At 32.1% G+C, this 12,879-nt stretch overlaps 1 protein-coding gene across 1 annotated transcript; it reads right to left on the bottom strand.

The window, feature by feature from the left end:
• Positions 1-38: 38 nt before the first annotated feature.
• LOC132624605 (G-type lectin S-receptor-like serine/threonine-protein kinase At2g19130) lies at positions 39-11,222 on the bottom strand. The gene is made up of 3 exons (XM_060339359.1): positions 11,159-11,222; positions 10,641-10,718; positions 39-439 (listed from the first exon to the last, which is right to left on the bottom strand). Exons 1-3 carry the CDS (start codon positions 11,220-11,222, stop codon positions 39-41), a joined length of 543 nt encoding a protein of 180 aa, XP_060195342.1.
• Positions 11,223-12,879: the final 1,657 nt, after the last annotated feature.

Below are 12,879 nucleotides of genomic sequence, written 5' to 3' on the forward strand. Positions count from 1 at the left end.
AAAGAAGCACATTAGAACAAGATGTAGTTTAGAAGAACCTAATCTCTGTTGGAGCTTTCAAAAAGTTTAATATTGAACTCTACTTGACGTGAATTATTGGGTAATCTTTTCAGATCAATCAGATCGTCATTCCATAATAAGCACTCTCCACCACTGCTGTAAGCATAAGCGTTGCATGAGCAATTAGATAAACATATATATTCACAGATCTGATCATTCCCCACTTGCATTGATTCAGATGACGCAGGAAGTTCTACATTTTGTATATGGACAAAACCTTCATTATTGCTTCCACACTGCGGTGGAGTTTTTCTCACACACCCACCAGAATAGTCATCAATATCCCAATCTAATTTAAACTTTGGTTCATAACCTTGTAAGCATTCACAGAGTGGACTGGCACTTATGTCACAAATTCCAAAAGCACCACAAACATTTACTACGTCACAATTATCAGTAGTTCCATAAAACACTAACTGCCAATTCTGATGGTCTTTAGACCCAGGGGCGGAAACACTCTCGGCAAAAAATTACAGTGTATATATAGGGTAAATTTTTTATGTTTATGTGTATATATTAACTTTTGAACACCCTGAATAAATTATATTTAGCTTTCTTTTTTCCGAATACCTTGAATGAAAATTTTGAATCCGTCACTGTTTAGACCAGAACCATCCCTTCATCAACCCGTTAAAGTCTAGGACAATTCGAGAAATAACAGATTCACCAAAGACATTGTAAGTAATATATTTACTATGCTCAGTTGGATTATAACTGAAGTTGGATAAATCCTGGTAATAATTTTTGTTGAGCTAGAATAGCAAACCCTCCTTCCTTCCAACGCCCAGAACTCCAACTTTCCAAGAGGTTACGTCGTACGACTAACTCACCATTTTGATTCGGATCTAATTGCAAAGAGTAGTTTCCTGTAGCCGGATCATTCAGATTCCTTCAAGAAGTAAGTTTCTTGACTGTGTTTGTAGTCTTATCATATCCAATCCTCGCACCAGGAAGCCACGTATCTGTAGGATAATCAAAGATCTGCCACTGTATTTCAATGTCGTTTGTCAAAACGAGATTTCCAGAATCAAGAAGTACTGCCCTATTGATATCTGCTGAAGCTGTGGATAAATTAGCGTCCCAAACTCTTTGTTTAAGTGCATCAAAGAGTTGTAGATTTCCATTGAAGCTCTATTGTCTAGATGAGAATTATTGAACGGAGGGCGAATGGGGCTGTCTCTAAAAACACCAATTAATGAAAAAAAAGTGGACCCACCATCTCCAAACTCATAAAAATAAATGTGAACTCCATATTAAAAAAATTAAGCAATATAAAAAATAAAAAATAAATAAAAAAGGTGAATCTCATATTAAAAAAACAAGTAATGTAAAAAAAAACGTGCACCCCATATTTAAAAATCAACCAATATTCATGTAATTCCCAAAATATCCCCATTAAGTCAATAATGGTGGATTCATTGTCACATGCGTATCAACCCATTAGTAGGAGCAAATGAAATTATTGTACAGCAAAAAACATGGACTCCATATTATTTATTTTCTTCAAAAGGTTAAGTAGTCAAACCATACAATTTCCTTTCTTTTCTTATATTAATTGTGTTTTGAACATAGTGTGTGTGTATATATATATATATATATATATGACCCCATATTATTGTTTTTCTTCAAAAGATTAAGTAGTCAAACCATACAATTTCCTTTCTTTTCTTATGTTAACCGTGTTTTGAACATAGTGTGTGTGTAGAGGTGTCAAAATGGGCTGGTCCAGCCCAACCCCACCCAGCCCTAAAGGGCCAAAGAATTAAATGGGCTAGGACAGGCTGGCCCTTTTAATTGAAGGGCCTGCAAAATAGCAGCCCAAACCAGCTCTAAGCGGGCCGCGAGCTAGGACGGGCCAGCCCTTTAAGTTTTTTCGTCTTCCGAAATAACATTTTCTAAGTAATTTTTGGTATAATTTGAACATGAAACTTTTGCAATATGAAATAGAATCTTCTACCACCCATTCTTGCGCAAATCCAAATCATAGAAGAAAAAATTCAAGAGAACAAATATAATTATTATTTTTAATCACTAATTCAGATCGTGTTCGAAAGAAACTAAACATAATATAAATTCTAAGACTAAAAAGTATTACTCTAGCTTCTAATTACTACTCAGTAGAAAGTATATTCTTTTTTCTCATTACTTTGTATCTTTATGTTTAATTTATTTATATATTTTTTTAAAATTAATTAATTTGTTATTTTTTTCTGGCCTCAAGGGCTGGCCTCAGCCCAACCCCTGAGGTCGGCTGGCCAAGAGAGGCTGAGCTTTTGAGCCTCACTTCTATATGGGCCAAGGAAATCTTAGCCCAACCCTACTTAAATAAAGGGTTGGGTTGGGCCGACCTTGCGGGTCAAGCCCATATTGATAGTTCTATGTGTGTGTATATATATATATATGCATAAAAACAGTGCAAACTTATGTATATTTGTTAGTAATATAAAAAATATATATATTATCACTACCCAAAGTGATAATACATTGTAATCCAAAGTGTTGGGCCCGTGAGCAGCACGGACATAAGCATGGGTTTACCCATGCTTCGTCGTCAGTCACTCTTTAAAAAAAATAAAAAAAAAATAAGATGGGCCCCATAACAAAAACACTAAGCAATATTTAAAAAAAAAAAAAAGGAAAAAAAGTAGACTCCACCATCTCCAAACTCATGTATAAAAAATAAAAATAAAAAGTGGACCTCATATTAAAAAAACAAGCAATATAAAAAAAAAAATAAAAAAAATGGATCCCATATTATTGTTTTTCTTCAAAAGGTTAAGTAGTCAAACCATACAATTTCCTTTCTTTTCTTATATTAGCTTGAGATCTAATCTAGATATTTAACTGTTGTATTTGCTATTCCGCCATGTCATTTATTTGTTATGTTTACTAAAATAAATATACTTAAAACATTTATATTTTAAAATAAGATAGAATTTAATTACTTTTTCATTTTTTCTTACTCTAATAAATGTGAAAAGAGATTAATGTCGTAAAAGAAAAAATAATATTAAATGGAGATCAAATAGTCAATAAGGTAAATTAGTCAAATTATAATTCTAATTGACATTTCCTTAAAAAGTCGTGCAAAAGACAACATGACAAGTAAAACGAGCTAAACCAAGAATATTTACCAAAAATTAAAAAATAGTAGTTCTTCGTTTAAATAGAAAATCAAATTTCTACTTTGTTTCATTTTAAACATGTAAAATTAATTTAATAATTTGATTTAGAATTATCCAAATCAAAATTTGATAAAAAATAATAAGTATCGTTTAGGTCCAATCTACATACATTAACAATAGAATATTTTACACTTTTAAATTAATCGAATTAAAATTCAAAGTATCAACTGATGCTTAAATATTACTATTGTTTTATCTCAAAGAGAGGAAAATAGTTTCCTTTTAAACAAGTTTTCTCTTTTAAAAAGTATTAATAATTTTTTGCAAACTTTGTATTTATAGCAAACATTAATATAATAAAGTTTTGGATACGGAGCATAAACTACAATGTTATATTAATCGTGTTTTGAACAATATATATATATATATATATTATTACTACCCAAACACAACTACATATACATAAATACACTATAATTCAAAGTGCGCACGGGCATACGTCATCTAGTTATTACTATATAGAAGAGCCATAAGAGGGCTGACCAGGGGCAAAATTGTAATTTCACTCAATCATAAAAGTATTCTGCCTCACCTGTCCAACGTCAATTTCGTACGCTTATAAAAAATCTAATTGCTACACGCGTGTATCAACACATTGGGAGGGGTACAATAAATCTAAAAAAGTGGACCCCGGTTTCTAGCTCACCTTCCAATTTTTATTTTTTGGGGCAAAATTTTCCAAAGGTTATCAAAAAAGTAAAGTTGTAAAAGTAGCACACAGACCATACAATTACTTTTCTTTTCTTAAACTAGCGTCAGATATAAATTAATTGTTCTATATTGCTGTTTCCTTGAAGTATCATCTTATTGGGCAAAGGTGCAAATATAGTCCTCAACTTTGTGATTTAGAGCAGATATATTCCTCATTATAAAAGTGATGTATATATACCCCTGCCGTTACAAAATGGTGCAAATATAGCCCTGCCGTTATAAAATTGTGCAAATATACCCTTTTCACTGACGGGATTTAAAAAAAAAATCATTTAGGTCATTTTTTAATTAACAAAATGCCACGTGACTTTAAAAAAAAAGTCTACCCATTTTTTTTAGTAGACATAATTTTCTAAAGCCACATAGTAATTTTTTTTGATGGGTCGGGTCTGGTTCGTTTAAAAAGATGGGTAGATTTCTTTTTTTATTTAAAGTCACGGAGATATTTCAAACGAACCATACCCGACACACAAGAAAAAAAAATTATCATGACTTTAGAAAAATATGTTTACTCAAAAAAATAGATAAACTTTTTTTAAAGTCACGTGGTAATTTTTTTAATTAAAAAGTAACCTAAATAATTTTTTTTTTAAATCCGATCAGCAAAAAGGGTATATTTGCACCACTTTGTTACGGCAGGGGTATATATACATCACTTTTGTAACGAGAGGTATATCTGCTCTAAATCGCAAAGTTGAGGGGCATATTTGCACCTTTGCCCCATTTTATTTATTATGTTTATGTAACACCTCGTGCATTCGGACTAAGATTTGACTCATAAGACAGGGATATAATGAACCCAATTTGAGTAGTGTATAAATGGAGTTTGAAACCCAATCAAGACATGAGAAGAGTCCTTGAGCAAAGGAAAGTCGGAAGTTACCCTACGGAGCGTGTTTTCAAGTGAGTTTGCACCACATCTCAATTAAAATGAGTATACGAAAAAATCTGTAAGTAATTTGGGAAAATTTCATTCTTGAAAGTTGTAGATATTTGAAATACATTTCCAACGGTATATTATGGAGGTCAAACAGACATCTGTACAAAAAGTTATGCCCGTTTTACTAAAACCGTGTTCTGCCGATTTACGGTGGAATATACGGGCCGTGAAAATTATACGGGCCGTATATTTAGACCGTAAAATTAGTCCAGAAAGTCCAAATCACTGTAATTGATTTACGGTGGGATATATGGTCCCTAAAACTTTTATGGGCCGTAAAGTAGGGCGTAAAATGGGTCCGACAGCAATTTTAAAACTTCGTTTTAAGGCTTTTTCACTTCATTCTTCACACCCCCAAGCCCTAGAACGACCTTCTATTCTCTCCCATCATCAAGAACACCAAGGTAAGCCTTCTAATCATTCCAAGTCAATTCTAATATATATCCTTGTAATCTAAACAAGAAATCATCATTCCTAACCTAGGGTTTTCAAGAAAACCCATCTCAAGGGTTCAAAATTCAAGATTTTAGAAATCTTCTTCAAAGTTAAAGTCTTTAATTCATGTTTGGAGCATTACCAGATATGTAGAGTTACTATCTACGTGTGGGAATATCATTGTTCTTCCCCACGCCTCATAATCCATCGATTATGATTCTTTACGAAAACTAGGGTTTCTATACCATGCTCATGATAACCCTAGGTCCATGTCCATGATTATATTATGTATGAATTGTTATAATTCCATCATTGAGTTCTTAATATTTCTTTATGATTATTAAGAATCTGTCTGTAATCTATGAAAAACCCATATATCTCATTTCATGAGTTCATGCATGCTAGTTTAAGATATATTATGCTATTTTCAAGAAAATACTATGTTTTACAAGTTCATACAAGCAAGTTATAATTCATGATATCCACGTACAAGCAAGTTATGATTCATGAAACCATGGGCAGCAAGTGCCACTTATTTTTACATGTTCATGTTTTTTGGGAGTTGCTTTAATTACCGAGAAGGCTTCAAACAGCCTAAAACTACGTAGCCACTGTAGGATGAGGATCGCTCCACCCATGCTTAGGACAATCTCTCATAATGACTGGATCCTTTCATAATATTATTAAATCTCATGTCCTTGGCAACGTATGAGTGTTCTGCTGGTAGGACGCAAGTACCAGACCATGTTGTTGGTTATATTTACTACTCTCCCTACTCACGATACTTTACACATGTTATATATGTATATGTACTCATGTTCATAATCATGTTTCAGCTCAGTTTTTGTTATGTTATTTTCATGTCCCATGTTATTTCATTCAGTTGCTTTACATACCAGTACATTGAATGTGCTGACGTCCTCTTTTATTGCCCGGAGGCCTGCATTTCACAATACAGGTACGGATTTACATGACGCCACATCTGCTCAGTAGGATTTGCACGTACCAGCTTATTGGTGAGCCCCATCTCATTCGGGGTTAAGGCATTGTCTTTCTTTATTTAGTTTTGCATCTAAAGGTATGCTGGGGCCTTGTCCCAACAAGTATGTTACGTGTTTCAGACTCATGTTAAAGGTTTCATAGACAAGACAAGTGTCATGCTAGACTTCAGAGTTGGTTAGCCGGTTTGGCTCATTTATGGTATTGTCCGCATTCATGACTTAACCAAGTACTTGTGTTTAATATTATGACTTATTATGTTTTACAAAAGCTCATCATGCACTTCAGTTTATAATTCCGCTCATGTATGCCTCATGATGATTCAGCAAGCCATGTGGTTCGCTCGGTCACATGCAGTCAGGTATCGAGTGCCGTGTTACGCCCAGGCCATGGTTCGGGGCGTGACAGTTTATTAGAAATAACCGATTTAAAATTTTTATTTAAAAAATAAAGATATAATTAATTATTTTTCCACATATGCACTTACATAAATGTGAAAAGAGATTAATATGATGAAAGAAAAAGTAATAATATTTAATAAATTGAGATCTAAAATTAAATAAGACTAATTTAATTAATTATTCTTTTAATTTATTTTTTTTTGAAAGAGTTCAAAAGACAAACATAACAAGCGAAATAACCACATGGAGCACTTGAAATTAAAGTAGATTAAGAGTGTTCACTAAAATTTTAAGATAGTAATTCTTCAGTTAAACATAAAATCAAATTTATGTTTAGTTTCACTCTAAACATCTGAAACTGATTTACATATTTGAACAGTTGATTTAATTTTTTAATTAGCCAAATCATATTTTGATTAGAAAAAGTATTCTTTAATCCAACTTATGTGTATTGACAAGAGAATATTTTATGCTTTTAAATTAATTAACTAAAAATTTAATTTATTATAGCAGATTGCTTATTTTATTTCAATATATTAATTAGTGTTAAATGTTTCTATTCTTTTGACTCAAATAAGAAAGGAAAATAGTTTCCTTTTAAGCAAGTTATCTCTTTTTTAAAAAAATATTAATAAATCCCATGAAAATATTATATGGAGGTATTTGAGTTTTCAAACTCTATATGCATAGCAAAAGTCAATAAATAAATTCTTGGATACAGAACATGAAGGGATATACAATTTATTGGCAATTAGAGATGTAAAAGAAGCTACACAGATAACTCTTTTAAAAGAAAAGATGGCAAAAATAACAAAATCATAATTGTAATTTGAGAAATTATATAACATATCAACATTGATAAAAGCAATGTTGGAAGACAAAAAACCTGGCCAAGTAATTAATTTGATATGTAAATTATATCGTAGACTTAGGAAACTTCGATTAAAAAAGAAATTCTAAGAAAGTTAAAAGAAAAATACACTTACTTGAGACTGTATGGATCTTTTCATTATATTGATGTAAATATATAAGTACTTATTAACTGTGTATCTGCTATGAAAAAAGAATCAAAATAAATATTTTATCATGCTAAAATTCGTTGAGATAAACTATGTGTTAAGCTTGATGTGATAGTGAGGTACGCTTCCTAATCCTAATTTCAACTTGTGAGCAATAAATTATAGAACTGTGTCAAAAGAATAACACACAATGACTCACAATTATTATATAAGATACATTCAATCTAATAAATAAATTATATCCAGGCAGATTGAATATTAGATTAATTTTTTACATAGTTCACATAATTGATACTAACAATACTAATATTTTTGGGCCTGGTCATTTTATTACCGTAGTTATGCTAAAGTTTTGGTTAGGGCCAATAGAATGTTGATTAAAATGCTATATAATTTTTTTGTGAATAGCTTTTAAAGTTTTAATATCTTCATTTTATTTTTTCTTAAATAGGCAAACTAATAACGTAAGGCTTTTTCTCTATACGAAATTTAAAATATTGGGCCCGTGAAATTATCTAGTCTGTATACGGGCAATTGGCGCGAATGCCCTTCAAATGCGCTGGTCTTTAATTTTTGCCCCTGTAATGCGTGGTTTTTAATATTTGCCCTTCTGAGCTAAAAGATAATAAGAAAAAGACGTTACTACTCCTACCCATAACATATAAAAACCTGAAAATCTGTAACGAACCCCAAACATCCAATTAAACCTATCCATCATTCCAACAACAAACCTTTCAATCGTTCCATCGTTCCAACATTTCACCGGAGAAATCTCCATTGATTTTGCTGCTACAACGTCGGAAAAGGTAAATACATAATATATAGCGTTTCAATTGAACGTAATTCAACTCAATTTGATGCTTTATTAAGTTTAGATTTGTTAATATTTGAAAATAACAACAAATCATCTTCTATGAACTAAACAACTGATATTCAGTTGAGATTCAACATTGCGAATCATAATTTTACTCAACAACATAGAATTGATCAAATTTATTGCTTTGTTCTGATTTTGATTAGTTTATATGTTCCATTTGATTAGTGTACAATACTTGAAATTACAGTAACTTCAGTTGACAAAAAATAATCAGGCAAAGTTCTGAACAAGTATACCGGAGGAGGCAGAAGTTCGCCTTGCAAAAGAACAAAGTATGCCGTTAGAGTCAAACTTTCATTTTCATAAGCAAAACATCAAGTATACAAGTGTTAAGAATTCGAAAAGTATGCCGGAGGAGCAGAAGTTTACTTTACAAAAGAACAAACTATGCTGTTAGAGGCAACTTTCATTTTCATAAGCAAAATAAAAAAGTACAAAAGTGTCAAGAATTAGACAAGTCTGCCGAAGGAGGCAGAAGTTCACTTTACAAAAGAACAAAGTATGCTGTTAGAGACAAACTTTCATTTTCATAAGCAAAACATCAAGTATACAAGTGTTAAGAACTAGAAAAGTATGCCGGAGGAGGCAGAAGTTCACTTTACAAAAGAACAAAGTATGCTGTTAGAGGCAAACTTTCATTTTCATAAGCAAAATAAAAAAGTACACAAGTGTTAAGAATTAGACAAGTCTGCCGGAGGAGGCAGAAGTTCACTTTACAAAAGAATAAAGTATGTTGTTAGAGGCAAACTTTCATTTTCATAAGCAAAACATCAAGTATACAAGTGTGAAGAACTAGAAAAGTATGCCGAAGGAGGTGGAAGTTCACTTTACAAAAGAACAAAGTATGCTGTTAGAGGCAACTTTCATTTTCATAAGCAAAATAAAAAAGTACACAAGTGTTAAGAATTAGACAAGTCTGCCGGAGGAGGCAGAAGTTCACTTTACAAAAGAACAAAGTATGCTGTTAGAGGCAAACTTTCATTTTCATGAGCAAAATAAAAATTTACGCAAGTGTTAAGAACTAGAACAGTATGCCAGAGGAGGCAGAAGTTCACTTTACAAAAGAACAAAGTATGTTGTTAGAGGCAAACTTTCATTTTCATAAGCAAAATAAAAAAGTACACAAGTGTTAAGAATTAGGCAAGTCTGCCGGAGGAGGCAGAAGTTCACTTTACAAAAAAACAAAGTATGCTGTTAGAGGCAAACTTTCATTTTCATGAGCAAAACAAAAATTTACGCAAGTGTTAAGAACTAGAAAAGTATGCCGGAGGAGGCAGAAGTTCACTTTACAAAAGAACAAAGTATGTTGTTAGAGGCAACTTTCATTTTCATAAGCAAAATAAAAAAGTACACAAGTGTTAAGAATTAGACAAGTCTGCCGGAGGAGGCAGAAGTTCACTTTACAAAAGAACAAAGTATGCTGTTAGAGGCAAACTTTTATTTTCATGAGCAAAACAAAAATTTACGCAAGTGTTAAGAACTAGAAAATTCAGTAAGTAAACTTCAAAGATTCAACAAAGAGAAAACCAAAATGCATATCAAAATCAACTAAAACATATTACGACATTCAAAAAACCAAAATATATACATGGGGAACGAAACTAAAGTTGAAAAAAATCATACAGACACTTTAACAAAACACTATAATTTTAAATAAAAAAGGATCAATTAAATATAAAAAAACGACGAAGACAAAGATATCAATTCAACAAACAACAATTTAACATAAAAACAAATATTGAAACGAGCAAAAGATCCAAATTCGTACCTAAATTTTAGAACAGATAAGACAGACACAAAACAGAGGAGGAACGAAGAAGCAAAAAAAGAAAAGAAAAGGACAAATGACGAAATAGAAAGGGTTTTAATGGGGTAAGGGTAATTTCGTCAAAAAACTTTCATTAAACAGGCGGCAGGAGCAAAAATTAAAGAAGGCATAAATGAGGGGCAAAATATAAAGACCAGCCCAAAAGAAGGGCACTCCGCACAAAAAAAAGTCTGTATACTAAATACCAATTAAGAGCTTATCAGAAGCACCTGGCCTGATGAAGCCCAATTCAAACTTCCCGTGTTTGGATACTAAAGTATCTCCTGCAGAAAAGGAAAGAATTTGTCCAGGCAACAAGGTGTCTGAACGAGTATTATTGCAGGCTAGCTAACTAAATGTAAACAAAAAAGCAAGAGAACTAAATCAACCATTCATTCCCGAATACTGTTTTGAAAAAGTATTGACAAGTCAAGGGAAGAGACGAATTCTCAAACATTCAAGTGTCCATAAATTGATATCAATGTGCTTATCTGATCAATCTCAGAAAAGAAGAAGAAGAAACAAAAAATAGTCTCTGAAAATTCTACCAAACCAGTAATACAACCAAAGTTTCTCAACTAATCAAACACCCTAGTCAAAATATTTGAAAATTCTACATAACGAAAATATGCAACAACACATAACGAAAATATGCAATTGATGAAAATGACATCAAACTGCAGTAGTGCAATCCTTCCACTAAAAAATAGTAACTTTGACGAACTAATAATCCACTCATTCCCACTGGATGCCGCTGCATTGAAAGTCCAAAACAGCTGGAAATCCATGTCTCGCATTTCCTGCACAGAGTGACTTGTAAAACTTCTGTTTTACTCTATTCCAAAGGAGTTCCTGTTTCTAAATTGATCTTAGTCCAGAATTTTACATGTTGTACTGATTCTTAAATTGAAATATCTCTACTTTAATAATTAATTCTTGGGAGATTTGAGTAAAATGAAACGGGAAAGAAGTAAAATGAATGACTTACTCCTGAAGCTCTTGGCATAAAACTACATGCCTAAAAATGGTGGATATTGTGTGGGTTAACTAGCACAGGATTTATCGAGGAGTGGCCAAGCCTATACATCCTTGAGGCAAAAGCAAAGAGAGTTTTCCACAATAGTACAAAGAATCCCAATTAGTTCTCAATCCTACAAGAGCAATGATCTCCCAGACCTACAAGGACAATATTTTTTCCAAACCTACAAGAACAATAGGTTTCCCAAACAACCTACAAAAAAGTAACTGTATGATATAATTAGGATTCATAAAATTCAAGATAAAAACAACAGATACTGTGCTACTATTAGCTAATTAAGTTACATTGTGGAATAACACAACAATTAGTTTTATTAAAACATCACTTGACAAGAAAATTTTAGATCTCAAAGTCCATTCCCCTGATTATTTCAAATGTGATCAGTCAATTTAATCAACTAGTATGTCTTAATTTATATTAGTTGGTATTGGGTTATAATTCTTTGTAACATTCATCAAAGTGACGGTCCACCTTGGTTATCAAATTATCTCAAGGTCACCCAACTATTGATCTTTCATTTTTTTCCTCAGTCCACATGGCGATAGGACTCGAACCAATCCAAACACATAACTCAAATTAACCCTTAATAACCCTATTCTCTCTTAATTAAAATAGAGTTTCACTCTCTTTAGAAAAAAAATTGGCCTATCGTTTTGTTAAAATTGTGTCGTCTTCTTTAAATATTTATTATGACTTACATAAATTAATTTTTTAGTTTTATTAATTTTATTTAAGTGAACAATAAAGGTGAGATAGGACCAAAGCAAAGAGCTTGAGGGACAAATATTTTATATTAACTAATAGTTTGAAAAAAATATTTTTTTGGTAAATATATCTTTTCAAAGAAAAGTTTTTTCCTATTACTGCTCTTGTTTTCAAGAAGTTATGAACTTCATTGGACTTCGCCTTAGAGAAGAAAAAAGAAGATGACATGATTTTAATAAAATGATGGGTTAATTATTTTCAGAGAGAGTGAAACTCAATTATGAGGGAATATAGTTAATAAGGGTTAAGGGTTTGAGTTGGGTCGGCTTTTATTGGCTTATTGTCATGTGGATTGAGAAAAAAAAAGTCCATGTGGACTAAATTAAATGTCATATCATATTTTGTTGGTCAAATATAATTGGGTAAGAAATTAGAAATAATATATATATATATATATATATATATATATATATATATATATATATATATATATATATATATATAACTCAGGTAAAGAATAAAATAGGAACTTTAAAAAATAAGTAAGTAGTGGGTGGGGGAGGGGTGGGTGGTGTGAGGTGGGTGATTGTGAGATGAGAGTGGGGGTAGTGGGTAGTAGGGTGGGGGTGAGTGGTTGTGGGGGTGGGATTGGGTGGTGGTGAGGGGTAGTGGGTAGGGGTGGTGGAGGGGTGGGTAGTGTG

Source organism: Lycium barbarum, chromosome 12, assembly GCF_019175385.1.
Source record: "Lycium barbarum isolate Lr01 chromosome 12, ASM1917538v2, whole genome shotgun sequence".
Taxonomy (NCBI): domain Eukaryota; kingdom Viridiplantae; phylum Streptophyta; class Magnoliopsida; order Solanales; family Solanaceae; genus Lycium; species Lycium barbarum.